This window comes from Vicia villosa, linkage group LG5 (genome assembly GCF_029867415.1).
Source record: "Vicia villosa cultivar HV-30 ecotype Madison, WI linkage group LG5, Vvil1.0, whole genome shotgun sequence".
NCBI lineage: Eukaryota > Viridiplantae > Streptophyta > Magnoliopsida > Fabales > Fabaceae > Vicia > Vicia villosa.
Genome location: NC_081184.1, coordinates 87,633,284 through 87,659,398, shown reverse-complemented (window position 1 = coordinate 87,659,398; position 26,115 = coordinate 87,633,284). Strand labels below are relative to the sequence as shown.

Here is a 26,115-nt window from a genome sequence, read left to right as displayed (position 1 = left end):
TACATGCTTCATGTTTTTACAAAGAATTTAGTTGAAATATATGGACTATGTAAAGAAATTTTTCACTAACATTTAATAATAATTGTTAAATTTTTATAATATATAATTTTTATTTTTATTATATTATATCATTGTATTACACATGAATGGTTGTGAGGTTTTAACGATGTAAATTTTTTTACATTAATACATATAAATTAATCTCTTTCAAAAAAGATAATAAATAAGATATTTCATTCACAGTTTCAATTGGAATTTTAAAACGACATATATATTTAAATATAAATTAAAACGGAGGTAGTAATAATAAAGGGAAATTGATTGGGTCAACCATTAATAAAAGAGCTTTGATTTAAATATATCATATTCATTGACTAACTAGCATTAGAGTCCAATAAGTTACAGACTGCTGAATTCATGTAACTCATTCACTTAACCTATTATACATACATAATACATGCCTCATATTTTCACAAAAGGTAATAAATCGGATATTTCATTCGCTTACAAAGAGTGTCGATATCAAAAAAGAAAAAATTATGGTTGAATATTATATAGAATTTAATTGATACTAGTCTATTTAACCGTGGAGATATGGGATAAAAATTCTTAGGTTAAAAAAATATTTTATAATATATTTTTTAAAATTATTATTAAATGTAATAATTATTAGATATCTACTAATAATATTATTATAATTAATTATCTTTAATTTTTATTTGATTTTTGAATTTGTTAATTTCTAACTATTATATTTTTTATTGTTAATCTAATCTAATATCTATTACTTACATTTCTCTTTATTGTATTAATTAAAGTCTATTCATGTTCTTCATGCAAAATTGAACAGATATTTTTTAATTTTAAATAAAAATTCGATATTTCATTATCCTCTATGTATAGAGAACTTAAAACTTAAAAGACACGTTAAAAGTTTGAGTGACACTCTTCATGAGCACGCCATAGAATCTCCACTTTTTCATTAATAATAGTAATAATAATAATAATAATATGTAAGAATAGTTGTTTTATGAATAAAATTATATTATTTCATTCACTAAAACAAAACAATGTTTTTTGACCCTTTATAATTATAATTACAATTATTTGGAGCTAGATTTCCTTTTGAAGAATATGCTTCAGATAATAAAGGTCGAAACAAATTTTAAAACATAAATTTAAATTCAATATCATTTTTTTTTTGAAATTAATAATGGTTTGATTAATTCAAAAAAACGATGAGTACAGGCGATCAACTAGGATCCAGCAACTAGAAATCAAGAGAAACCTATGAAAGAAACTAAGAAAATTAAGAGCTATCACCCTTCTATCATAAGTGTAGCTATATACTTTCGAAGTTTCTTATTATTCCATCCTCTATAAACAATTGTGTCTATAATTCTTTTTCCTACAACAGTAGTGTCTACTTGCTCTCCAAAACTTTTCTGATTCCTCATATTCCAAAGCTCGTAGATGGTCTCGGTACCGGCCATTTTGAGAATGGTTGCTCTAACACTCTTCCCCTTAGTTTGCTGTATCAACCAGGTCAGTTCGTTATTTCAATTATCAGGCATATGGGGGATTTGAATCCAATCAAGTACCTCTGTCCAGATGCTTCGAGTAGGTTGCCAGCCAAACAAAAGATGGTTCATTGATTCTTCCTCCGAGCAGAAACAACAATTCTTATTATCAATCATTCCAAATTTAAAAAATTCTATCCTTGGTGGCAAGTTTACCATGGCAAGCAAGCCACATAATGAAACATGATCGCGGTCCAGCATTATTATCGTAGATTAAGTCCTTCCACTCAACTTTTTGATCACACTGCTGCAGGATTTATATGCTTTACTCATGTTGAATTTCTCCCAGCACATTATCTCTTCCACTTCCTTTCTCTTGCTGATATCATCTCTCTGCTTAAGGATGGATTTCATGATCCATGTATGTGAAGGCTTAGGTTCAATTTCCATTAGACTTTTATTTTTCAGGTAATACTCTTGAATCCATTTGACCCAAAGAGATTCGGATTTTCCACTTAAATTCCAAAGGAGCTTTATCAAGTTAGTCTTATTCCAAATATAGATATCAATTACATTCAACCCCCCTCTACTTTTTGGGCTGCAAACGGTTTTCCACGCGACGGGTGATTTGCGACTATCCTCGAAACCACCTGTCCATAAGAAAATGCGGCAAATGTGAAGGATAGAAAAACACTTAGAAAGGGGGGGTTTGAATAAGTGTGACTTTAAAAACTCTTAAGATAAAAACAATGAACACAATATTTTTATCCTGGTTCGTTGTTAACGAAACTACTCCAGTCCACCCCCTTAGAGTGATTTACCTCACCTGAGGATTTAATCCACTAATCACACAAAATTACAATGGTTTTCCACTTAGATACCCTCTAAGTCTTCTAGAGTATTCTGATCACAACCTGATCACTCTAGGAACACAATGCTTAGATACCCTCTAAGACTTTCTAGAGAATCTGATCACAACTTGATCTCCTCTAGTTCTTTACAAATGAATGTAAACAAATTCTTACAAGAGTTATACAATGCTTCTTAAAAAGCTATAATCACAACTGTGATATTTCTCTTAAAGTTTAAGCTTAATCTCACTAAGATATTACAACAGTAATGAAGTGAGGTTGAAGATGAAGTTTGAGAGCTTTTGAATTTGACAGCGTTTCGGTATGTTTGCGCAAAGTGTTGTTTTCAGCTTCTCATCAGAACTTCTATTTATAGGCATTTGAGAAGATGACCGTTGGGAGCATTTAATGCGTTGCGTGATCCGTACAACATTTCATTTAATGTTTCACTCTTTTGTCAACTACCTCGAGCCTTGCTTTTCCTGCTTTAACTGACTTTGCCTTTAATAGCTTCTAACGTTCCTTTTGTCAGTCAGCGTAGCCTGCCATCTTGTACTTGCTTCTGATCTGATCTTTGTAGATACAACGTTTGAATATATCAGAGTCATAGCAGCTTGGTACAGAGCATCTTCTTGTCTTCTGACCTTGAAGAGCTTCTAGCGTGATACCATGAGAACTTCAGTGCTTCTGCTTCTGATCTCAAGTTCTTCTGATGCTTCAATAGACCATGTTCTGATTCTGCTTGACCATCTTCTGATGTCTTGCCAGAGCATGTTGTGATGTTGCATGCTGAACCTTCTGAGTCAGTGCTTCTTGCGTTGATTTTGTACCACATTATCTCAAGCGAAATTCATATACATTGTTATCATCAAAACTAAGAATATTGATCAGAACAAATATTGTTCTAACAATCTCCCCCTTTTTGATGATGACAAAAACATATATAAATGATATGAATTTGCAATCAGAATAACAGATGGCTAAAGACAATTACACAGTTATAGCATAAGCATATAAACATAGTGTGTGAATATGTCTCCCCCTGAGATTAACAATCTCCCCCTGAGATGAATAATCTCCCCCTGAAATAAATACTGGAAGATATTTATAAATAAAGGACTTCCCTGAGTATTTTCCATTTCAGTTGAGACGATCACATATGCTTAGAAGTTCAGAACATTCAGAGCTTCTGCTTCTTGCTTCCATAGGACAGCTTCAGAGCTTTGAATTTCTTCTTGAATCATTGCATGCTAGATTGTATCAGAACATTGTTGAATGTACCAGAGCATCATCAGAGAATCTCCACATCCTGAAATGTTTCAGAACAAACTAAACGACAAAAGTCAGAGCATGAATGAATCAGAACATAAGATATGTATCAGAGCATATAGTATGTATCAGAACACATAAAATGCATCAGAACATATAAGGGATAAGAATGTGTTAGAGCATATTCTGCCACGAGAATATCAAAACATTCTTCTTTCTTGCTTCTGATCTTGAAGCTTCACAGCGCTAAGCTTGCTTCAAATTCCATGAGCATGTTTCTATATAGAATTGCTTTTCCCCATGTCTTTGCTTCTCATGTTGAGCTTTTTCAGAATGTCTTCAATCCTGCAAAAATCTCAAGGATATAGAACTTGCAAATTCTGTTAGAAATGTGGAGACTTACTCCCAGTAACTGATATAATTAATCAAGTCATTTATCACATTTTCTCCCCCTTTTTGTCATAACATCAAAAAGCATAAAAGATTCAGATGAAAAACAAACAATATGAGAGAAGAAGATAATATTCATTGATTTTATCAGAAAATTATCAGAAGATACAGAAGGAGATGCAGAGAAAACAGATGCAAGAACAAAGAGACAACTAAGACCAAAGGACTACGACTAGCCTAGTTTGGAAACTATCTTGGCCAGAAGGTCATGATTCCTAGAGGTGCTTTCAGTCTGTTTCTTCATGAAGGTTCTGAACTCCTCATGTGCTTCATCATGCTTATCCAAGCGAGAAGCTAGAACATCTTGATTCTGTTGAAGAGCCTTGATAGCGTTCACCAGAACAGAGGGTTCAGCAGAAGAAGATGCAAAGCTATCATTCAGAGGGATAGCATTACCAGCAGCAACATCCAATGTGAGAACATCATCTTGATTTTCCTGAACAGGACTTTTCTTAGAAGGATGACTCTCAACATCTTCCATCTCAATATCAGAGTCTGACTCAGAAGTATCTTCAGCATATTCTGGATCAGGGATCTCAGAATCTTCATTCTCCAGAGCTTGAAGAATCTCAGCCAGATTCTTTGGAGGAATGGGAGCAGCAACTTCTGAAGGGTAGACAACTTCAGGGATGACCATGTTAGGTGCCTTCTTAGAAGGATTCACCCTTAGCCAGTTGAATAACCATTGAAAATCTCCAGTCAAAACAGAATATTGAAGGGTATCAATATCAGTTGAAGGATATTTTGGCTTCCAAACGACCATGGTCAGGCATGGTTCATCTTCCAACTTATCCACAAACTTCTCCTCAAGAGATCTCCAATTTCGGATTGGATGATAGTACTTACCATCATCAAGATCCAAGCAGTAACCAGAAGATCCAGATGCTTCAGCAACACATCTCTTCTGGATGTTCAGTGCATCATTCTGAAAATCCTTTCTGAAGCAATTCCATAAGCCTCGAGTAGCAACATGATCCAGCTTGGAGTCATGAGCAGCTCTCAGAATTTCCATCCTATTTCTGAACTTTAAATGGAACAAAGCAAAGTCAATAGGAATGGTGGGTTCAGGAGGGTTAAAAGTGAAGCGATAGTCAGGGTATAGAAGGGAGTAAGGGTTGGATTTTCTAGATGGTAAAGAATTGGATAAAGAAGGTGGAGATTCTGTGGTGAGGGTAGATGAAAATGGAATATCAGAAGGTGTTGGGGGAATGGCATTTAGTGGTTCAGGGTTCAGAATAAGGGTAGAAGGAGGTGGTTGGAAACTATTTGGGATGGTAAGGGAATTTTGAGGTTCAGAAGGAGGAGGCTTTTTCTGAGAGGAACCAGCAGCTCTTAAAGCACGGAAAGATTCCCTGATGCGCTTCTTTTGAAATTCTTTGGAACTTACCTTGTAAGGATCATAAGTGATCTTCTGCTTCTTAGCTTGCTTAGCTTCTTCTTCTGAAGCTTTTCTCTTCAATCTTGCTTCTTTCTTCTTCTGTTCCTTCTTCTGCAACTCAGCCAGAGAAGGAAGAACTCTTCCTCGAATCCATGCAGGATCAACAGAAGATTGAGCTTTGACAGAGGCCTTCAAATAACGCTTAACAGCCTTGTCAAGCTCTTTGTTGAATAAAGGAGCAAAACCTTCAACAGGAACTCTTCTCGTCAGAATATCTGGAAATACTCTGGGAACAGAAGTTACCTTCTCAATCAAACACATCCTTTGTAGGTCAAAGGCATTCAGAATGTGTCCTTGAATGACACAAAAGAACTTTCGCGTACCAACAGTTCTTAGAAGTTCCAACATGTCACTTTCTATCAGAATGTCTGAAATCATTCTGGCAAGAGGAATGGCATTCTTCTTGAAATCTGGATGCTTCTTGCGTTCTTCATCTCGTGATTCTTCAATATTTGTTTTCAAATGTTGAAAAAGAATACTTAAGATATTAACTTCATTTCCTTTTCCAATGCAGAAAAGAGCAAGCTTTAGATCTTGATTTATATAAGTAGAGGTAAAGGATTGCTTTCTATGATAGAGAGATCCTAGAATAATCTCAGGCCGAACTCTGTAGAACGGCTTCAACGAACCAGTTTGATGAGATGCAAAACCAGAAGCAGTAGATATTTCTCTATCAACTGTTTCCCAATCAACTCTTCCAGGAAGAGTACCAGTGATTCCTTCTTCATCCTCTAGATTGTACAACTTTCTGATCAACTTCTCATTTATCACAACCTCATGCCCTAACACAAAAGAGATGATAGATGTTGGGGTAACCGTTGCATGAACCCAGAAATCCTTTACTAATGCAGGATATATTGGTCCAACCAATCTTTCAAGGTAGTTTGACCAACCTTGTTCCATCGTTTCAGCATTTGTATTAAAACCATGTATCCTTAGGTTTTCAAAATCTACCGATGATTTACAAAGAACTTCCAGTTCTGTTGATGGAATAGAACATGTCTTCAAAGGAGTGTAACTGTACTTGCATTGAACAAGATGAGCATATGACATTTTTCTACGTTGAGTGCTTGATGAAGAAAGCATGAAGATTCTCTGAGGTTCGGTTAAGAACTAGGGTTTATGCAAACAATGAATGAATGAGAGAGAGATGAATGAAGAGAGAGAATGTAAAAAGATGAAATGAATGTGAAGATGAGTATATAAAGGGACGGATTTGAAGTGAAATGCAATATGTGTTTGAATGAATATGATTACAGAAAACATGGAATCAAATGCATTTAATGAGAGATGACGTTAGGAGAGATAATGTGAAATTTGAAATGATTTCCACAGTTACCTAGGGCGGCGTCTCCTCAACTGTATGCATGCTTGTCCAAAGAGTGAACACGTGTTCATCTTCTGGAACAACTGGTGACAGCTGTTTTACTTTAAAAGAGATTCTGAATCAACTTAGATAATGAAGCGTTAGTAATAACAGAATCAGAACTTCTAAATGATCACAATCAGAACTTCTGATAAGAAGACAATCCAAACACATTTTAGAACTTTTCCATACGTCAGAACTTCTCATCTTCTCATTCTGGGCATAAATCCATACTGATATTCTTCAGAATGAACTTAAACCTATCTTCAGCAAGGGGTTTTGTAAAGATATCATCCCATTGATGGTCTGTATCCATAAAGTTTAAAGAAAGAACACCCTTCTGAACATAGTCCCTAATGAAATGATGTTTAATCTCAATATGTTTAGCTTTGGAATGTAAGATTGGATTCTTAGATAAACATATAGCAGAAGTATTATCACAGAAGATAGGAATGTTACTCTCATAAATCTGATAATCTTCTAACTGACTCTTCATCCAAAGCATATGTGTGCTACAACAAGCAGCAGCAACATATTCTGCTTCTGTTGTTGAGAGGGAAATGGTAGCTTGCTTTTTGCTGTACCAGGAGATCAGGTGACTTCCAAGAAATTGACAACTTCCAGAAGTGCTTTTCCTTTCAACTCTATCTCTAGCATAGTCAGCATCACAAAATCCTACTAAGTTGTACTCTTTAGATCTTCTGTAGACTAAACCAACATTAGTAGTACCTTTCAGATACCTCAGAATTCTTTTAACAGCTGTTAAGTGAGATTCTCTAGGATCTGATTGGAATCTTGCACACAAACAAACACTGAATAAAATGTCAGGTCTAGAAGCAGTCAGATATAGAAGAGATCCAATCATACCTCTGTACAACTTCTGATCTACCTTCTTACTTACCTCATCCTTACCTAGGACACACGTTGGATGCATAGTTGTTTTGGCTTCTTTGCTTTCAGAAAGATTAAACTTCTTCAGAAGTTCTTTCACATACTTCGTTTGATGAACATATGTTCCATCAGAAGTTTGATTGATTTGAATCCCAAGGAAGTACTTGAGTTCTCCCAGCATACTCATCTCGAACTCAACCTGCATAGACTTAGCAAACTCCTTTCCAAGTGTAGCATTAGATGTTCCAAAGATAATATCATCAACATAAATTTGACAAATTAAAATATCTTTCTTAAATGTTTTACAGAAGAGATTAGTATCCACTTGTCCTCTGGTGAAACCATTGTTCAGAAGAAAAGAACTTAATCTTTCATACCAAGCTCTAGGAGCTTACTTCAATCCATGAAATGATTTCTTTAGTTTGAAAACATGTTCTGGAGACTTAGAGTCTTCAAAACCAGGAGGTTGGTGGACATAAACTTCTTCTTCTATATAACCATTTAAGAAGGCACTCTTAACATCCATCTGATATAGAGTGATGTTATGTTGAGTGGAAAAAGAAATCAATAAGCGAATAGATTCTAACCTGGCCACTGGTGCAAAGGTTTCTGTATAGTCAATCCCTTCTTGATGACTATAGCCCTGAGCAACCAGTCGGGCTTTGTTTCTTACAACTTCTCCTTTCTCGCTCAGCTTGTTTCTGAAGACCCACTTGGTTCCAATGATGTTGAATCCTTTTGGTCTAGGAACAAGATCCCCTACATCATTCCTTGTAAACTGATTTAGTTCTTCTTGCATGGAAATTATCCAGTCTGCATCTTCTAGAGCTTGATCAATAGAAGTTGGCTCGATCAAAGAAACAAGACATAATTGACATTCTGCATTATTCTTGAGGAATGCTCTTGTTCTGATAGGATCATACTTCTTTCCAAGAATGACATCTTCTGAGTGAGCAGATGTGAGTCTAGAAGATCTTCTGACTGTTGGCTCTTCAGAGATTCTCTAAAGATGCAGCAACTTGATCTTCTGATCCTTTGCTTCTGAAATCTTCAGCTTCTGATACTTTGCTTCTTGGTTCTTCAGCTTCTGATATATCAATATTTAAATCTGCAAAATTCTCAAACTGCTTTGGCTTTTCAAGACCAAGCTTATCATCAAATCTGATATTGATTGATTCTTCTACAACCAATGTTTCAGTATTGTATACTCTGTAGCCTTTAGAGCGTTCAGAATATCCAAGAAGGAAACACTTCTGTTCCTTAGAATCAAACTTACCAAGATGATCTTTAGTATTCAAAATGAAACAAACACATCCAAAAGGATGAAAATATGAAATGTTGGGCTTTCTGTTCTTCTACAATTCATAAGGAGTCTTATTTAGAATAGGTCTTATAGAGATTCTATTATGAATATAACATGCAGTATTTATTGCTTCTGCCTAGAAATGCTTAGCCATATTGGTTTCATTGATCATGGTTCTGGCCATTTCTTATAGAGTCCTATTCTTTCGCTCTACAACTCCATTTTGCTGTGGAGTTCTAGGGCAAGAGAAATCATGGGCAATACCATTTTCTTTGAAGAACTCCTCAAAGAATCTGTTCTCAAATTCACCACCATGATCACTTCTGACCTTTATGATTTTGCACTCCTTCTCAGATTGAATCTGAGTGCAGAATTCAAAGAACACTGAATGAGACTCATCCTCGTGTTTTAAGAACTTTACCCATGTCCAGCGGCTATAATCATCTATGATGACTAATCCATATTTCTTCCCTCTGACAGATGCTGTTTTGACTGGTCCAAACAGATCAATATGCAGAAGTTCTAGCGGCCTATAGGAAGAGACAACATTCTTAGATTTGAATGCGGGTTTGGAGAACTTGCCCTTCTGACATGCTTCGCAAAGAGCATCGGATTTGTATTTCAGATTTGGGAGTCCTCTGACCAGATTTAGTTTGTTAATCTGAGAAATGTTTCTCAAACTAGCATGGCCTAATCTTCTGTGCCAGACCCATTGCTCTTCACTAACAGACATAAGCCAAGTTACCTTCTGCTTCTTAAAATCAGAAAGATCAATCTTATAAATATTGTTCTTTCTCTTGCCTGTAAATAGGATTGAGCCATCCTTCTGACTTAGAGCCTTGCAATACTTTTGATTGAAGATTATGTCATAACCATTGTCACTTAATTGACTTATGGATAATAAGTTATGTGCTAATCCTTCTACAAGAAGTACATTAGATATGGATGGAGAGTTACCAGGACTTATGGTTCCAGAGCCAATAATCTTGCCCTTCTGATCTCCTCCAAACTTGACTTCACCACCGGACTTAAGCACCAGGTCTTGGAACATAGACCTTTTTCCCGTCATTTGTCGCGAGCACCCAGAGTCCAGGTACCATGACATGTTGTGCTTTGTCTTCTTTGCTGCCAAGGATATCTGCAACAGAAATTATCTTCTCCTTAGGTACCCACAACTTCTTGGGTCCTTTCTTGTTAGTTTTCCTCAAGTTCTGATTGAACTTGGGTTTAGCATAATAAACAACAGGAGGTACAGCATGATATTCCTTAGGTTTAGCAGCATGATATTTTCTAGGTTGTGTCACATGCTTCTTAGTGTGTGTAACATGAAAGCTTTTGGCATGTGAAGTGAGCCTAATATCATGTGAGTGGCCAAACTTGAACTGATCATACAATGGCTTGTATGTGATTTTCATATCATCTACAGGTTCAAATTTTTGTGGGGTATCACTCTCATAGCCAACGCTAATCTTTTTGTTTCTAGAAACACCATATATCATAGAAGCAAGATGACTTCTGCCAATACTTCCAGATAAGAACTTTCTAAAACTCGAGTCATATTCTTTCAGAATATGATTGAGACTAGGAATGGATTTTTCTGAGTCAGAAGGAGATCCAATATCTTTGGATAGTTTTAAAACTTTTTCCTTCAGTTCAGAATTTTCCACTTCCAGCTTCTTAGTTTCATAATCAAATATCTTTTTCAGCTTTTTGTATTTGATACTAAGATGAGCCTTGAGTTCCAGAAGTTCTGTTAAACTGGAAACTAACTCTTCTCTAGATAGTTCAGAAAATACCTCTTCAGAGTCTGATTCTGATGTAGATTCTGATCCATCATCAACTGTGGCCATCAGTGCAATGTTTGCCTGCTCGCCTTCAGAGTCTGATTCTTATTCTGAATCTGAATCATCCCATGTTGCCATAAGACCTTTCTTATTATGAGACTTCTTCTTGGGATTCTCCTTCTGAAGTTTTGGACACTCATTCTTGTAGTGACCAGGCTCATTGCATTCATAGCATGTGACCTTCTTCTTGTCAGATCTTCTGCTTCCAGAAGATTCTCCACGTTCAAGCTTCTTAGAACTTTTGAAGTTCTTGAACTTCCTATGCTTGCTTTCCCAGAGTTGGTTTACCCTTCTGGAGATCATGGACAATTCATCTTCTTCTTCTGATTTTGATTCTTCAGAATCTTCTTCTTCAGCCTTGTCATACCCCAAATTTGTCCTACCCTTTAATTTCTAACTGGCTTAAGCTTCTCATGTCATCTGCATACCTTCCATTAGGTCATCTAACACATCATGCATTCATTAATCAAATAACTTTGCATTGGATCAAGGATCTTGGAAGCTAGGGTTTTGTATGGTCGTTCATGGTGGACTTCTTTCTCCTAAAGCTACAAGGTTTTCCTCTATGAAGATTCATCAGAAGCAAGAACAATTGTCAATTCATCAGAGATTCATTGGATTTCATGTCGGGGTGTTCTTATGTGCTTCAATACTTTCTTTCTCGAGGATTCTTTGATGCACTATCGTTAGGGTGGATTGAAACATCGATGCGAGTCATGGCATGTGAGATGAATTTGTGGATTCATTTTGATCAGAGAAGTTTGGTTCTCATCATTGTTACTTGTTGCTGGCAATACAAGTTAGAATGGGCTTGAGATGGGAGTTAAAGGAGAGGATTGATTTGAACTCATCAGTTGAAAGCATTCATTCAAGGGACTACCTAATGTTATGAATTCAAATCGGTGTTCAAATTAATCAAGGGAATAAAGGTGTATGCGGGCTAAGTTTAAAAAAGGGATTCATGTGGATTTCTAGGAATGCAAGGTATTTAGAATTTAAGGTATCCATCACCATTGTCCAAAGTTCATTCAAAATTGTCAAAATGTCAAGGAAGAAATAAATATGTCCATCATCCATTTCCAATCCAAACATATTACAAGACATCTTTCAAATACATTCAAACACCATCATATTCAAAGTTCCATCACAATTTCCTTCACCAATTTATTGAAACTTTGTCCATTACAAAAAATATTCATTACCAATATCACATCAAAACCCACCCCCCATATTAATCTTCATCTTTGAGGCTTTGTTCCAATGTGTCCCACGCCGCCAGCATTCTAATACATGTTCAGAATCCCATCATATCATTACAACATTAAAAAAAAAAAGGAGTTTGACCTATGGAGCAAAATCTAAAGCTTATTCCCCTCCAACCTCCTGTTCCCTTCCTGAATATCTAAGCTTTCCCCATTGAAGGATTCATCATTTGCCTTCATATAAGCTCCATCCAGACCTGCCACGGAACGACATAAAAATCAAGTCAAACAAATATCACAACCATATCCTGTACATACCAATCCAATTTCCATTTTCATTCATCATTAAAACCTATTTCAAACTAACAATAATCTGTCAAAATCCCGCAAACAGTCTCCCTTTATCAAACACCCAAACCACATTCAAAAATTCAATACATTCCATAACCATATCAAACACATCAATTTGACATTATCATATCTCAAAAAAACCAACGCAATGAAGAAAGAAAAACAAAATAACTCAGCCCTGCAGGCAGCACAACTCGGTCCAAGGTTCCAATACAAAAATGCAGAAAACTCATACGATATACATTCAGCCATACATGTACAAACCTGTCCAAAAACTAACACCCTGCATCACACACAAAAGAAAATTGCAGCCAGTTCAATCCACAACAAAATAACCATTAGTTGCCTTCCATTTTTATCTAACTGCCCACACTTTCACAAGCAAAGTACTCAGCATCAATTCAATAGCACAATTCAAACAAAGCTGCAAATTAAATTCAAAATCCAATCCAAAGATCATACAAAAAGCCAGTCCTGAATTTCATAAACTATACACAATCAAAAACCAGAAAAACCAAACGTCAAACTAATTGTTTCTAACTTCAATTCATGTGTTAGCTAACAATCACATTCAGCTCTAAAACCAATTCAGATTCATCCACTTTCATCCATGATTCCCAATTTGATTTCATGACTAACCTAGACTAATACATAACCATTCAGCACCCTTGAATTCCATTAAAATCCCACATACAAAAATAAAAACAGTCAGCATACAAAATACCATACCGAACAGCAGTCCCTAAATCAAACCTGAACCATTTTTTAAACCTTTCACGACAACATCATAATCATTTCCATGCAACCTTATAAACTTCTTTAAACACATTCCTTAACAGTCTCCTAACATTCAAACTAACAACCTAACCCTCACCCACATAAACTACAAACTAACCTTCATTCACAGCCTGCATACAACAATAACAGCCCAATGTTCTTCTCGTGATTTGATTTCATCATCCCAGCATTTGTTTCCAACCATTCCATATCGCACCTGCAGAATATAAAAATTTGCACACATCAGTACCACATCATTGAAACCCAAAAATAGTCCAACACAAAAAATCAGAATACAATTAAAACAGTTCATTCAGCTATCTACAATTATCAAGTCCCACACCCGAGAAATCAAAATGTGCTGCAAACATAGTCCCACATTCAAGAAATTGAAAAAAACACTTTGCAAGCTATAATTCTGAGTCCCACATCTAAGAACTCCTAACGATTACCCAATCATTACTGTATAAAAGTCAGTGCCACCATTCAGTAAACAACACCTAAGCACTATCAGCTTTCATCACTGTCTCGCTTGCAGACTTTGAAGAAAGAAGTGAAAAGCCTCAGTTCAAACACTCTCACTGCCACCCTCACCACCACCACACGCTCAATTCACCATTGAAGGAGCTTCAACACTTGAAGCTCTATTCAATTGAGCTCTGCCTCCCTCAATTCAACTTGCACTACGTCACTCTCTCCCTAATTCTCACTCGGCAGCTCGCAAAGAATCAGAAAGGAAGAAGAAAGAGGATTATGGCGAACACAAGATTAAGAGAATTCAAGAACTCTACCTGAAGATTGTCGTGTCTCCCGGCGTTCGCAGCGCATAAGCATTCGTAGAATTCTCATCACAGGACTTCAATTGCTCCATCTCCAAACTCAAGAGGCACCGGACTTGTCTCCGGTAGGTAAGCCTTGGAACTCTTCTCATCGTCATTCATCCTTCGTCTTCTTCACGCTTCTGCATAGATTGAGTCTCCATGGATCATAAACGGGGAGATTCACAATTCAATTGTCGCTTTGTAATTGGAATTCCACACTTAGGGTTCTAGAGGATTTTGTTAGATTAGGGCGAGTTAGGTTGAAATTGACGAGGTGAATGCAAGAAATGGACCGGAGGTGGGGTAATTTTGTTTGTTCATGACGGTGTTTTGTCGGATTTCTGTTAGCCGGAGAAGGGATTTGAGGGCGGCGCCGTCGTACCATCTGAGAATGAGAGATGTGAGAATGAGAGAGTCTGAGTGAGGGGAGTTGAAACGGCGCAGCAACAAGCCCTAATTCCATTTCCTTTTTTTTAGCATATGTTTTTATTGAATTAATTTGAATCGAGATTTAGATAATTAGCGTTAATTGGTATTAATTAATGAACACTGATTAGAAATTAGCATGAGATTTGAGTCAATGGATTCTGATTAGAAAATCTGCTTGGGCCTGTTGCAATCGCTAATCTTACCCCCCTCAGGCCCGTTACGCCATTTCTGAAAGCAAATTATAACAATACTTCTTTGGGCCGGACACATGGGCCCTATGCCCTTGCTTACAACACCCCTGGAAATCATTCTGCACCCCCTTTTTTGATTCATATTTTCATTATTTTTGACCTTGATTTTAATTGTTTTTACTATTTTTTTAGTAATTGAAACTAATCTTTTCTACTAATCACTTTAGACCTTCCTAGACTTCAATACCAATTTTGACACATAGAGAATAATCACAAGAAATATTAGTTTAGGCTAACTTTGGTTTAATTCATTTTTGCTTAAATCTAATTCTATTTCTTTCATAAAATGATCATTAAAAAAATACTAGTTTTAAGCTGTTTTGTTTTAGTCTCTTACTTGTAGTTTTCTCCATAAAATCAATATAAAAAGAATTGTTAGTTTTAGGCTATTTGGTTTAGTCTTTTACTTGATTCAATTTCCTCTAAAAAATCCATAAAAATAGTAGTATTTTAATTCATTTTTGTACTATATTTTTGACTTGTTCGATTTCATACTTTCATGCTATATTCTACTTTTCGCTTTAATTTCCGTGTTTCTTTTATCCCTAACCTTTAGGTAGAAACCATGATAACATTAGGTAGAAATTCCCTTCATACTTAGGCTAGTTTCTTTTCCTTTTCAACTTTAAAACACTTAAAAAATGCTTGAATAATTTCCCATAAAAAATACCAAGAAAACGCATAAAAAATGACTAATAAATACTTTGACTAATAAAAAGGGAATGGAAGCTTGTAACTTCTCTTGCTTAAGGGATGTTCGAGTGCTTGGGGCTCCCTTGCTTAAGGGTTCCATTCAGGCGTAAGTTCCCAACCTCTAAAAAACACAAACGAAAGAGTAACTCGAGTTTCCCTTGCTTAAGGGATTTCCTCGAAACACTCAAACTCTCTCTCTCTTCTCTCGCTTTCCTAAGGGCATTGTTATCTCCGCTCCATTGCATCCTAGGTCGATCCCTTATGCAAGAGCGCGAGCGTTAACGCCGCCCAACTAAAAAACACAAAAACAAACAAAACTATGGAGCCGAACTACGGCGCTCTGATTCCTGAAAGGGATACGTAGGCATCAAGTCGCGGGGCTTGAACGAGCACATTTGTAAATATTCCTTCTTTTCCCCGTATTTCTTTTGCATTCATTCGCATATAGACATAGACATAGTACACACCCTTTAGATAGAAACAAACATAGGTGGATACCATCGAGTACGATGGGCGCGAGGGGTGCTAATACCTTCCCCTTGCGTAACCGACTCCCGTACCTTGATTCTCTGGTCGCAAGACCCTGTTCCTTACTTTGTTAGGTTTCCTGGTATTCCTTTCCCTTATGGGATAAATATATTGGTGGCGACTCTGTTCATTTTTCGCGAGCGTGCGACAGCTGGCGACTCTGCTGGGGATGTTGCTAGACCTGTTGCTGGTCCATCCTTAGTGAGTCGATCCTAGCCTGCGTTTGTTTGTTTATTTACTGGGTGTTTACTTGTCTTTATGTCTATACTTTGTATATATGTTTGCATGTTTATTTTCTGCTTGCATATCATGTTTATTTCTGTTTGCACATCATGCATATGGATTATATTCTGTGTTCCTTGGGGTCTTCTGTTCTGTTTTGCAGGTGGGGGTTTTGAGGTAAAAGGCCCACTACCCAGGCCAAGTGACTCATAGGATTAGCGTGGATGCTCATGTTGACTACCGTAGCGCTTGCTATGGATGAGTTCAATATGGGGTACCACAACTGGGCGAGGTTCTTTCATGGAACACTGTGTCTGGCACGCTTGTTGCCTCAAACACTTTGTACCCCATGGGAACTGTAGACCCTGGTGACCATTAGGGACCACCTGTCCGTGTCTAGAATCCATACCCGTGAGTTTGGGGAGGGACAGGATACTAGCCTTCATCATACCCGGATTTTCACATTGCAATCTGAAGCCGAAACTTTGAACTTGTCATACCCAGTGTTACTCAGATATTCAGAATTGCGAGAGGCACTCAGTCTCTCACCACATTGCACCATGACACATCATGTTACTGCATCCACCTCACTTCATTTGAGGAGAATTCTAAAGTCCACTTCAAAAATAAGAAGAAAAGAAAAAGAAAATGAAAAGAAAAAGAGAATATTTTACTTCACAAAAAGAAAAGAAAAGAAAATATGCAATTACGAATGGACTTTAGGATTCTCCCGATGAAATGCATTCCGCCATATCATTTAACATGCATGTTTATTTATTTTCAGGAACATTTGGCTTTGTCTCCAACCAACTCATGGCTCCTCCATGGAAGACTGGTAGTCGCAACATCTCCTACACATTTCTAAATCCGAATCTGGATTCTCTCGAGTGTTTGGTTAAGAAGATCACGCCGGATGAAACAACCAGGTTCCGTGAAAAGTATGGGTATATTCTGAGTCTTCTCAAGATGCCGTTCACCAAATACGAGCAAGAAGGAGTTCATACCTTGCTTCAGTTCTACAACCCTTCTCTCCGTTGCTTCACGTTCCCTGACTACCTTTTGATTCCCACATTGGAAGAATATTCTCTTTTCCTTGGTGTTCCGATCAAGAAGGGGGAAGTTCCGTACTATAGCACCATGGAGGCTCCCACTTCTATTGAAATCTCCAAGGCTCTTTATTTGAGCAAGTCAGTTGTTGATGCAAATCTTTCCGAGAGAGGAAGATATCAGGGTTTTCACATGGAGTTCCTGGTCAAAAGAGGGTGTGATGCTGCTGAAGCGAAAGAATGGGACACTTTTAGGGCTATCCTGGCTCTAAGTATCTATGGTGTCCTAATGTTCCCGAATGTGCCTGATTTTGTTGATATGAGTGCAATCCATTTGTTCATTCTACAGAATCCTGTTCCTACACTCTTGGGGGATGTTTATCATTCAGTTCATCAAAAGAATCGTCAAAAGAAGGGTTTGGTCAGATGTTTTGCTCCTTTGCTATACCGTTGGTTCAGATCACATTTGCCTGAACGTGGAGCTTTCGTTGATAGTAGGCACACCTCTAAATGGGCTGAAAGGATTATGGGACTTAGGGCCAAAGACATTGTATGGTATAACAGATCTTTGGAAGACAAGGAGGTTATCATGAGTTGTGGAAAGTTCAATAATGTGCCCCTCATGGGTATTAGAGGTGGGATCAATTATAATCCCGTCTTGGCTAGGAGAACTTATGGATATGCTTTCGTCAATCCTCCTGAGCAATCTGAGATAGCTGAGAACATTTTCTATCATGTGGTCACCGACAATGGGCAGATGGCAGAAGCTGTACAAGCCTGGAAGAACATTTGTTGGAGAGACAAGAAGCATTTTGGTCAAAGGGACTGTGCGACTTATGAAGACTATACTAAGTGGGTCGAAACTGTGGCTAATACCCAAGGAATGCCTTTCCCTATTAAGGATCCTTTGTACCCTCCTGTTGGCGCACAACCCAACATTGTCTCCATGCCTCGTTATAATCAGACTATTGAGCAGAATCGGAAATTGACTGAACAAATGGAGACGATGCAAGTTAAGATGAATACCGATAGGCAAGAGAAGCTTTCTGCCCTTCATAAATTGAAAATGAGAGAAATAGAGCTTGAAGAGTTGTACGCCAAGGGAAGCACTTCTCAGAAGAGGCCGAGAGTGGTTGCCGATCCCAAGTCCACTAAGATTCAAGAGAGGAAGATCAAAGAGCATTATGAGGATCAGTTGGCGGAATTGACAAAGAGGCTCCAAATCCAGACTGATATAGCCAAATCAGAGAAAGCCCGTCGAAAGAAAGCAGACAAGCTCCTTCTGGAACGTCAGGCAAAGATTGAGGGGTGTTATGAAGAGATTCGCAAGTTGAAGGGTCGAATGGAGGAAAAGGGCCAAAGTGATACTCAAGCTCAAGAGGAAGCCAGAGGTTGGGAATTGAGAAGCCGTTACTTGGAGACCATGCATTTCAGAAAGGACCTATTGATTCAAGAAGTTGTTAAAAGACCAACCCATGCTGAGACCAAAAAGCTGTTTGAAGAAATGAAGGCTTGGAGCTATAAGAACATTGGAGATAGCCCACTTCGTCATTTGGACATGGGAGATCCTGCTTAGTATTGGTTTTTGTTATAGAATCACCACCAGTCTTGTTGGATGGGGTTCTTATTTCCATTTTCTGTATTGTTGGCTCATGAGAGCAGAATATTTTGTACTTCAAACGTGGTTGTGGAATTAATGGATTATGGTTGTTTATCTTGGTTGCGCTTCGTTATTTCTCATTATCTTGTAGTGTTGGTTCGAGACAAAGCCGAAAATTCTTGAAAATAATATAACATGCACACATGCACCCATGCACTCATATCATACTGCATTTTCAGGTTTTTTATCAGATTCTAATTGAGGTCCCTTCCAACAACAGATTTCTTTTCCGACGACGAAGCTGACTTTCTTACATCCTTACCGCACCAGGAGTAACGAGAGAGTCATGGATCAATTTGAACAGAATCAAGCTGCCCTCCGTAGGGATATGGATGTTATGGGGGAAAGAATGACTCAACTTATGGAGACTCTCCATGTCGTTGTCCAAGGACAAGAAGAGCTCCGAAAGAGCGTCGCTGGAATGGTCAAAGATACTCCTACCAACTCTGCTGATGGGGGAGTAAAAACTAAAGAGATTCCTGTTGAGGGAATAGCAAAAGTAGTGGATGACCACCATGAGGTTATTGATCTTGAACATGATCTTACTGCTGAGTTGACCGAGACTGCTAAGATGTACCAAGCTCTTGAAGAACGCCTTAAGGCCGTTGAGGTTGCTAAAACTTCGAGTTTCAACACTGCTGCTCTATGCTTGGTACCTGGGATTGTGATCCCCCCAAAGTTCAAGGTGCCAGACTTTGATAAGTATAAAGGAGTCACCTGCCCAGAGAGTCACCTTCGTTCCTACTGCCGTAAGATGGCCGCTCATGCTGAGAATGAACCACTACTGATGCATTTCTTTCAGGATAGTCTCACTGGAGCTCCGTTAGAGTGGTACATGAAACTTGAGAGGTCTAATGTCAGTACTTGGGGACAACTTGTCGACGCCTTCTTGAAACAATACCACTACAATACAGCTATGGCTCCTAGCCGTGCCCAGCTACAAAATATGTCAAGGAAGCCTGACGAGTCTTTTAAGGAGTACGCCCAGAGGTGGCGTGAACTTGCTGCTCGAGTTCAACCTCCTCTTCTCGACCGTGAGTTGATTGATCTGTTTATGGGGACTCTGAAGGGGCCGTATCTTCAGCACATGGTTAGTAATACTTCTCCGTCCTTCTCAGATGTGGTCATCATTGGTGAACGGGTTGAAAACTGTGTTAAAGCTGGTACTATTCAAGATGTTGCTACTCCTAGCAGTTCTAATGGTAATGGTAAGAAGCCTTATTCTGGGTTTGTGAAGAAGAGGGAAGGTGAGACTAGCACCGCTTCTGTTGATCAAGGTCGAGCTCCCGCATATTCTGCTGCTCCACCTCCTTATTATCCGATGCCTTATGCTGTTCCTGGTCCATATGTCCCTCAAGCATATGCTGCTGCTCTCCCGCAACCTTGGATGGAACCTCAACAGCCTTTCGTGCCGCAACAACCAGCTGCTGCTCCTCAGAATCGCCAACAGAATCCTAGGCCTCAAGGTCAGAGAGGTCCACAGAGGCAAAGATACCCTGACAGGCGTATAGATCCGGTTCCCATGCCGTATGCTCAGCTTCTCCCCCAGTTGCTTGCTGGTCAATTGGTACAACTCCGTGAACTTGGACCTCCACCTAGTCCTCTCCCTCCTGGTTATGATGTTAATGCTCGATGTGAATTTCATTCAGGGGCCCCGGGCCATACTATTGAAAAGTGTAGAGCGTTAAAGTACAAAGTTCAGGATCTCCTTGATGACAAACTTATCTCGTTCGCCCCTACTGGTCCTAATGTGCAGAATAATCCTATGCCTCCTCATGCTGGTGCGACCAATGCTATTGAGTTATGTGATGATCAGATCCTAGTAAATGATGTTAATGAGGTAAGGATGCCGCTAGCAGTTATCAGAGAATATCTTATGCAACAAAAGGTTTTGTGTGAGCTACATGACTACTGTTTGCAATGTTCTTCTAACCCTGAGGAATGCACTAGGTTGAAAGAAGAAATCCAGAAACTAATGGACGAAGGTGTTCTTAGAGTGGAAATGGTCATTCCTGTCGAAGATGTGGCTACTCTAGAGATACCTTACTATCCTGCTGAGGTGTCAAAGAATCAGAATACTCCTTTGGTCATTCGTGCTCCGAGTACTCCCTTGGTCATTCAGGTTCCGAGGACTCCGTTGGTTATTCAGGTTCCAAATGTTCCTTCGACTCCTTCAACCTCGTCTATTGTTCCCTCTCCTGTGAATGATTCTAAGGCTGTTCCTTGGAGTTATAATGCCGTGTATATTCGAGGGAAGAAGTTTGAATGTCCTCCAGTGGGCACCTCGAGTATCACAAATATTACTGGCACTAGTGGTATCACCCGTAGTGGTCGGATCTTTGCTGCCCCTCCTCCACCTCCTAAAGAGACCATTAAGGATGCTAGTGCACAAGCAAAGGGAAAGCAAGTTGCTGTTGACCCTCCTGTAACACGTAATGCACAAGATGCCGAGCAACTCTTGAAGATCATTAAGAAAAGTGATTACAAAGTGATTGACCAACTTGATCAGACCCAAGCCAAGATCTCCATCTTGTCTCTCTTGGTGCATTCTGAAGCTCATCGTGATGCTCTGATGAAAGTTCTGGCTTCCGCTCACGTAACTCAAGACATTACCGTGCCTCAGTTTGAAGGGGTTGTGACCAACATTGCTGCTGGTAATTGTTTGGGTTTCTCCGATGATGAACTTCCACCTGAGGGTAGGGCACATAACAAAGCGTTGCATATCTCAGTCAAGTGTCTGGATGCTGTGTTGTCTCGAGTTCTGATTGATACAGGTTCTTCTCTTAATGTGATGCCCAAGACTACTTTGTTTAAACTGAGTATGGATGGGGTTATGATGAGACCGTGCACTATGAGTGTCAGAGCGTTTGATGGTTCTAGAAGGTCCGTAGAAGGGGAAATCGATCTGCCTGTCTTGATTGGCCCTCACATGTTCTATATTGCCTTCTATGTTATGGATATACGTCCTTCATACACTTGCCTCTTGGGTCGTCCTTGGATCCATGCCGCTGGGGCTGTGACATCTACCCTCCATCAGTGTTTGAAATTTGTTGTGAATGACAAGATTGTTGTGATCACTGGTGAAGAGGATTTGATAGTCAATAATCTGGCGTCATACCGTTATGTTGAAGTGGAGGGAGAGATACAAGAGACGCCTTTTCAGGCCCTAGAGATTGTGTCGGTTGATAAACTCCCCGTGGTTGAGAATAAGAAGGAACTCGGAGCGCCCCTCTCGTCTCTGAATGATGCTAAGGCCTTCCTAGAAGCTGGCACTCCCCATAGTGCCTGGGGCAAGCTGATTGATGTTCATGAGAAGCGAGACAAGTATGGCCTTGGGTATCAACCATCTTCTTCTACTCAGCTCAGCATAACTCCTAGAAAGAAGGTGATTCCCCCCATTTCTCAAGTGTTCGTCAGTGCAAGCACCAGTTCTAGAAGTCAGGTTCTCGCCGTGGATGATGATGATGAAGAAGATCTCTCCAGATTCATTTGCCATGCTGCGCCTGGACAGGAGCTCAACAATTGGACTATCTTGGACGTCCCCAGAGTCACTTATATGGAGATGTAATTTTCTTGTTTCGATAAGTCATATGCTTCGCCCTAAGCATTTTGACCGCTTGTATAAAGAAGGGCCCCCATGTTGTTTCAATTTGTTTAATATTGAATGAAAATCATATCTTCGCATGCAATTACTGTTCCATTTCTTTCATTTTTGTTTTTTACTTTAAAAACTTTTTCAAAATGGCAAAGCTTTTCTTTTCCCTTTTCTTTTTATGTGTTGCATTCTAAGGCATAAATCACCCATCGTGCAGATCCGGCTCGAATTCCATCAAATATGATAATGTTACAGTTCCACGTCTTAATATCCTTGAGAATCCAATTGACCAAGCTGATGAGGATAGTGGGGAAGATTGTGAAGTCCCTGAGGAATTGGCAAGACTCTTGAGACAAGAGGAGAAATCTATTCAGCCACATCAGGAGGCCATAGAAATCATCAACCTCGGTTCAGAAGAAGCAAAGAGAGAAGTCAAGATAGGGGCCGCTTTGCAAGATGATGTAAAGAGAAGGTTGATTGAGCTGCTCCGAGAGTATGTTGACATCTTCGCCTGGTCATACGAAGACATGCCTGGTTTAGACACAGATATAGTTATGCACAGGTTACCGCTCAAACCAGAATGTCCGCCTGTAAAGCAGAAACCACGAAGAACTCGACCTGATATGGCTTTAAAAATCAAGGAGGAAGTTGAAAAACAGTTGAAGGCAGGCTTCTTATCAGTATGTGAATATCCTCCTTGGATTGCAAACATAGTACCCGTTCCTAAGAAGGACGGAAAGGTACGCATGTGTGTTGACTACCGAGATTTGAATAGGGCAAGTCCGAAGGATGATTTCCCTCTGCCTCATATTGATGTGCTAGTCGACAACACTGCTCAGTATTCGGTGTTCTCCTTCATGGATGGTTTTTCTGGCTATAATCAAATAAAGATGGCTCCTGAAGATATGACCAAGACTACTTTTACAACTCCGTGGGGTACGTATTGTTATAAGGTGATGCCTTTTGGTCTTAAGAATGCTGGTGCAACATATCAACGAGCAATGGTGACTCTATTCCACGATATGATCCATAAAGAGATTGAGGTGTACGTCGATGATATGATTGCAAAATCCCAAACTGAGGAGGAACACTTGGTATATCTTGAGAAACTGTTTGCACGTTTGCGTAAATTCAAGTTGAGGCTTAATCCAAACAAGTGCACTTTTGGAGTGCGATCTTGAAAATTACTTGGATTCATTGTGAGCCAACGAGGGATTGAGGTCGACCCTGATAAAGTAAGAGCAATACAGAACATGCCAGCACCGAAGAATGAAAAAGAAGTTCGAGGGTTCCTTGGGAGATTGAATTACATAGCCAGGTTCATTTCTCATCTCACTGACACCTGTGAACCCATCTTCAAACTGCTGCGCAAAAATCAAGATATCCGTTGGGATGATCATTGTCAGGAAGCCTTCGAAAAGATCAAGCGGTATCTCCAAGAGCCACCAATTCTCATGCCTCTGGTTCCTGGGAGGCCGCTTCTTATGTACTTAACTGTGCTTGAAGGATCTATGGGGTGTGTGTTGGGCCAACATGACGAGTCTGGTCGAAAAGAGTGCGCCATTTATTACCTGAGCAAAAAGTTTACCGATTGTGAATCCCGCTACTCACTACTCGAGAAAACTTGCTGTGCTTTGGTATGGGCTGCTCGCCGACTGAGGCAGTATATGTTGACTCATACCACTCTATTGATCTCCAAAATGGACCCGATAAAGTACATCTTTGAAAAACCGGCTCTTACAGGAAGACTAGCCCGATGGCAAATGCTCTTATCAGAATACGACATCCAGTATGTCACACAGAAGGCCATCAAAGGAAGTGTCCTTGCAGATCATCTTGCTCATCAACCATTAGAAGAGTATCAGTCAATGAAGTTTGACTTTCCTGATGAAGATATCATGAAACTAGATGATAATGAAGGACCCGAACCAGGAGAGCGATGACTCTCACGTTCGATGGTGCATCAAATGCTATGGGCCATGGTATTGGGGCAGTTTTGACTTCTCCTCGTCAAACTCACATCCCTTTCACAGCTAGAATATGCTTTGATTGCACGAACAATGTCGCAGAATACGAAGCTTGCATAATGGGTCTCGAAGCAGCCATTGATATGAGAATCAAGATCCTTGAGGTTTATGGGGATTCTGCCTTGGTTATACATCAAGTGAGAGGTGATTGGGAGACACGACACCCCAATTTAGTTCCCTATAAGGACTATATCTTGGAGTTGCTGCCCGCTTTCGAGGAAATCACTTTCAATCACATCCCCCGAGAGGAAAATCAATTGGCAGATGCTTTGGCTACTTTGGCGGCTATGTTCAGAGTTAGCTCCCCTAAAGAAGTGCCAGACATAACGATCCTCCGTTACAAGGAACCTGCCCATGCATTCCCTGCCCATTGTCTCGCTACTGAAGATGTGTATGATGAAAAGCCATGGTATTACGACATCAAGAGGTATGTTGAGAAGCAAGAGTATCCCGAAGATGCTACGATTGGTGATAAGCGAACGCTTCGGAGGTTAGCATCCAAATTCTTCTTGTCAGGAGACGTCCTGTACAAAAGAAACTATGATTCAGTTTTGCTCAGATGCGTGGATAGACACGAAGCAGAATTGATCATGCGGGAAATTCATGAAGGATCTTTCGGAACTCATTCCAGTGGACATTCTATGGCCAAAAAGATCTTGCGAGCAGGATATTACTGGATGACGATTGAAAGTGATTGTTATGTGTACGTGAAGAAATGTCACAATTGTCAAGTGTATGCTGACAGAATTCATGTTCCTCCGACTCCTCTGAATGTCCTGACATCGCCTTGGCCGTTTGCTATGCGGGGCATAGACATGATCGGACGGATAGAGCCACAAGCTTCAAATGGACACAGATTTATTCTTGTTGCTATCGACTACTTCACCAAATGGGTTGAAGCTGCTTCTTACAAGAACGTAACCAAGCAAGTCGTTACTCGCTTCATCAAGAAGGAGATCATATGCCGATATGGGGTTCCAAACAAGATCATCACTGATAACGGGTCCAATCTTAATAACAAGATGATGGCAGAGTTGTGTGAAGAGTTCAGGATTGAACACCACAATTCATCACCCTACCGGCCAAAGATGAATGGCGCAGTCGAAGCTGCTAACAAGAATATAAGAAGATTGTCCAGAAGATGGTTAGAACGTATAAAGATTGGCATGAGATGTTGCCATTTGCTTTGCATGGCTATAGAACTTCGGTTCGTACTTCAACTGGGGCAACTCCCTTCTCTCTTGTCTACGGTATGGAGGCCGTACTACCTGTCGAAGTGGAAATTCCTTCGTTGAGAGTCTTGATGGACGCCAAACTCGATGAAACTGAATGGGTTCAAACGAGGCTTGATCATCTCAATCTAATTGAGGAAAAACGCTTATCTGCTATCTGCCATGGCCAGTTGTACCAAAAGAGGATCAAGAAAGCGTATGACAAGAAGATTCGGCCTCGAGAATTCCACACAGGTGACCTAGTCGTAAGGAAGATCTTGCCAATTCACACTGATCCAAGGGGACTATGAGGGACCATACATTGTGAAGAAAGCATTTTCAGGTGATGCTTTAATCCTGACAAAGATGG

At 39.3% G+C, this 26,115-nt stretch overlaps 1 protein-coding gene across 1 annotated transcript; it reads left to right on the top strand.

The window, feature by feature from the left end:
• Window positions 1–17,019: 17,019 nt before the first annotated feature.
• Window positions 17,020–19,035, top strand: LOC131604964 (uncharacterized). Its single transcript, XM_058877372.1, has 3 exons — window positions 17,020–18,205; window positions 18,332–18,746; window positions 18,915–19,035. The coding sequence occupies exons 1-3, from the start codon at window positions 17,020–17,022 to the stop codon at window positions 19,033–19,035; spliced, it is 1,722 nt and encodes a 573-aa protein (XP_058733355.1).
• The last annotated feature ends 7,080 nt before the right edge of the window (window positions 19,036–26,115 follow it).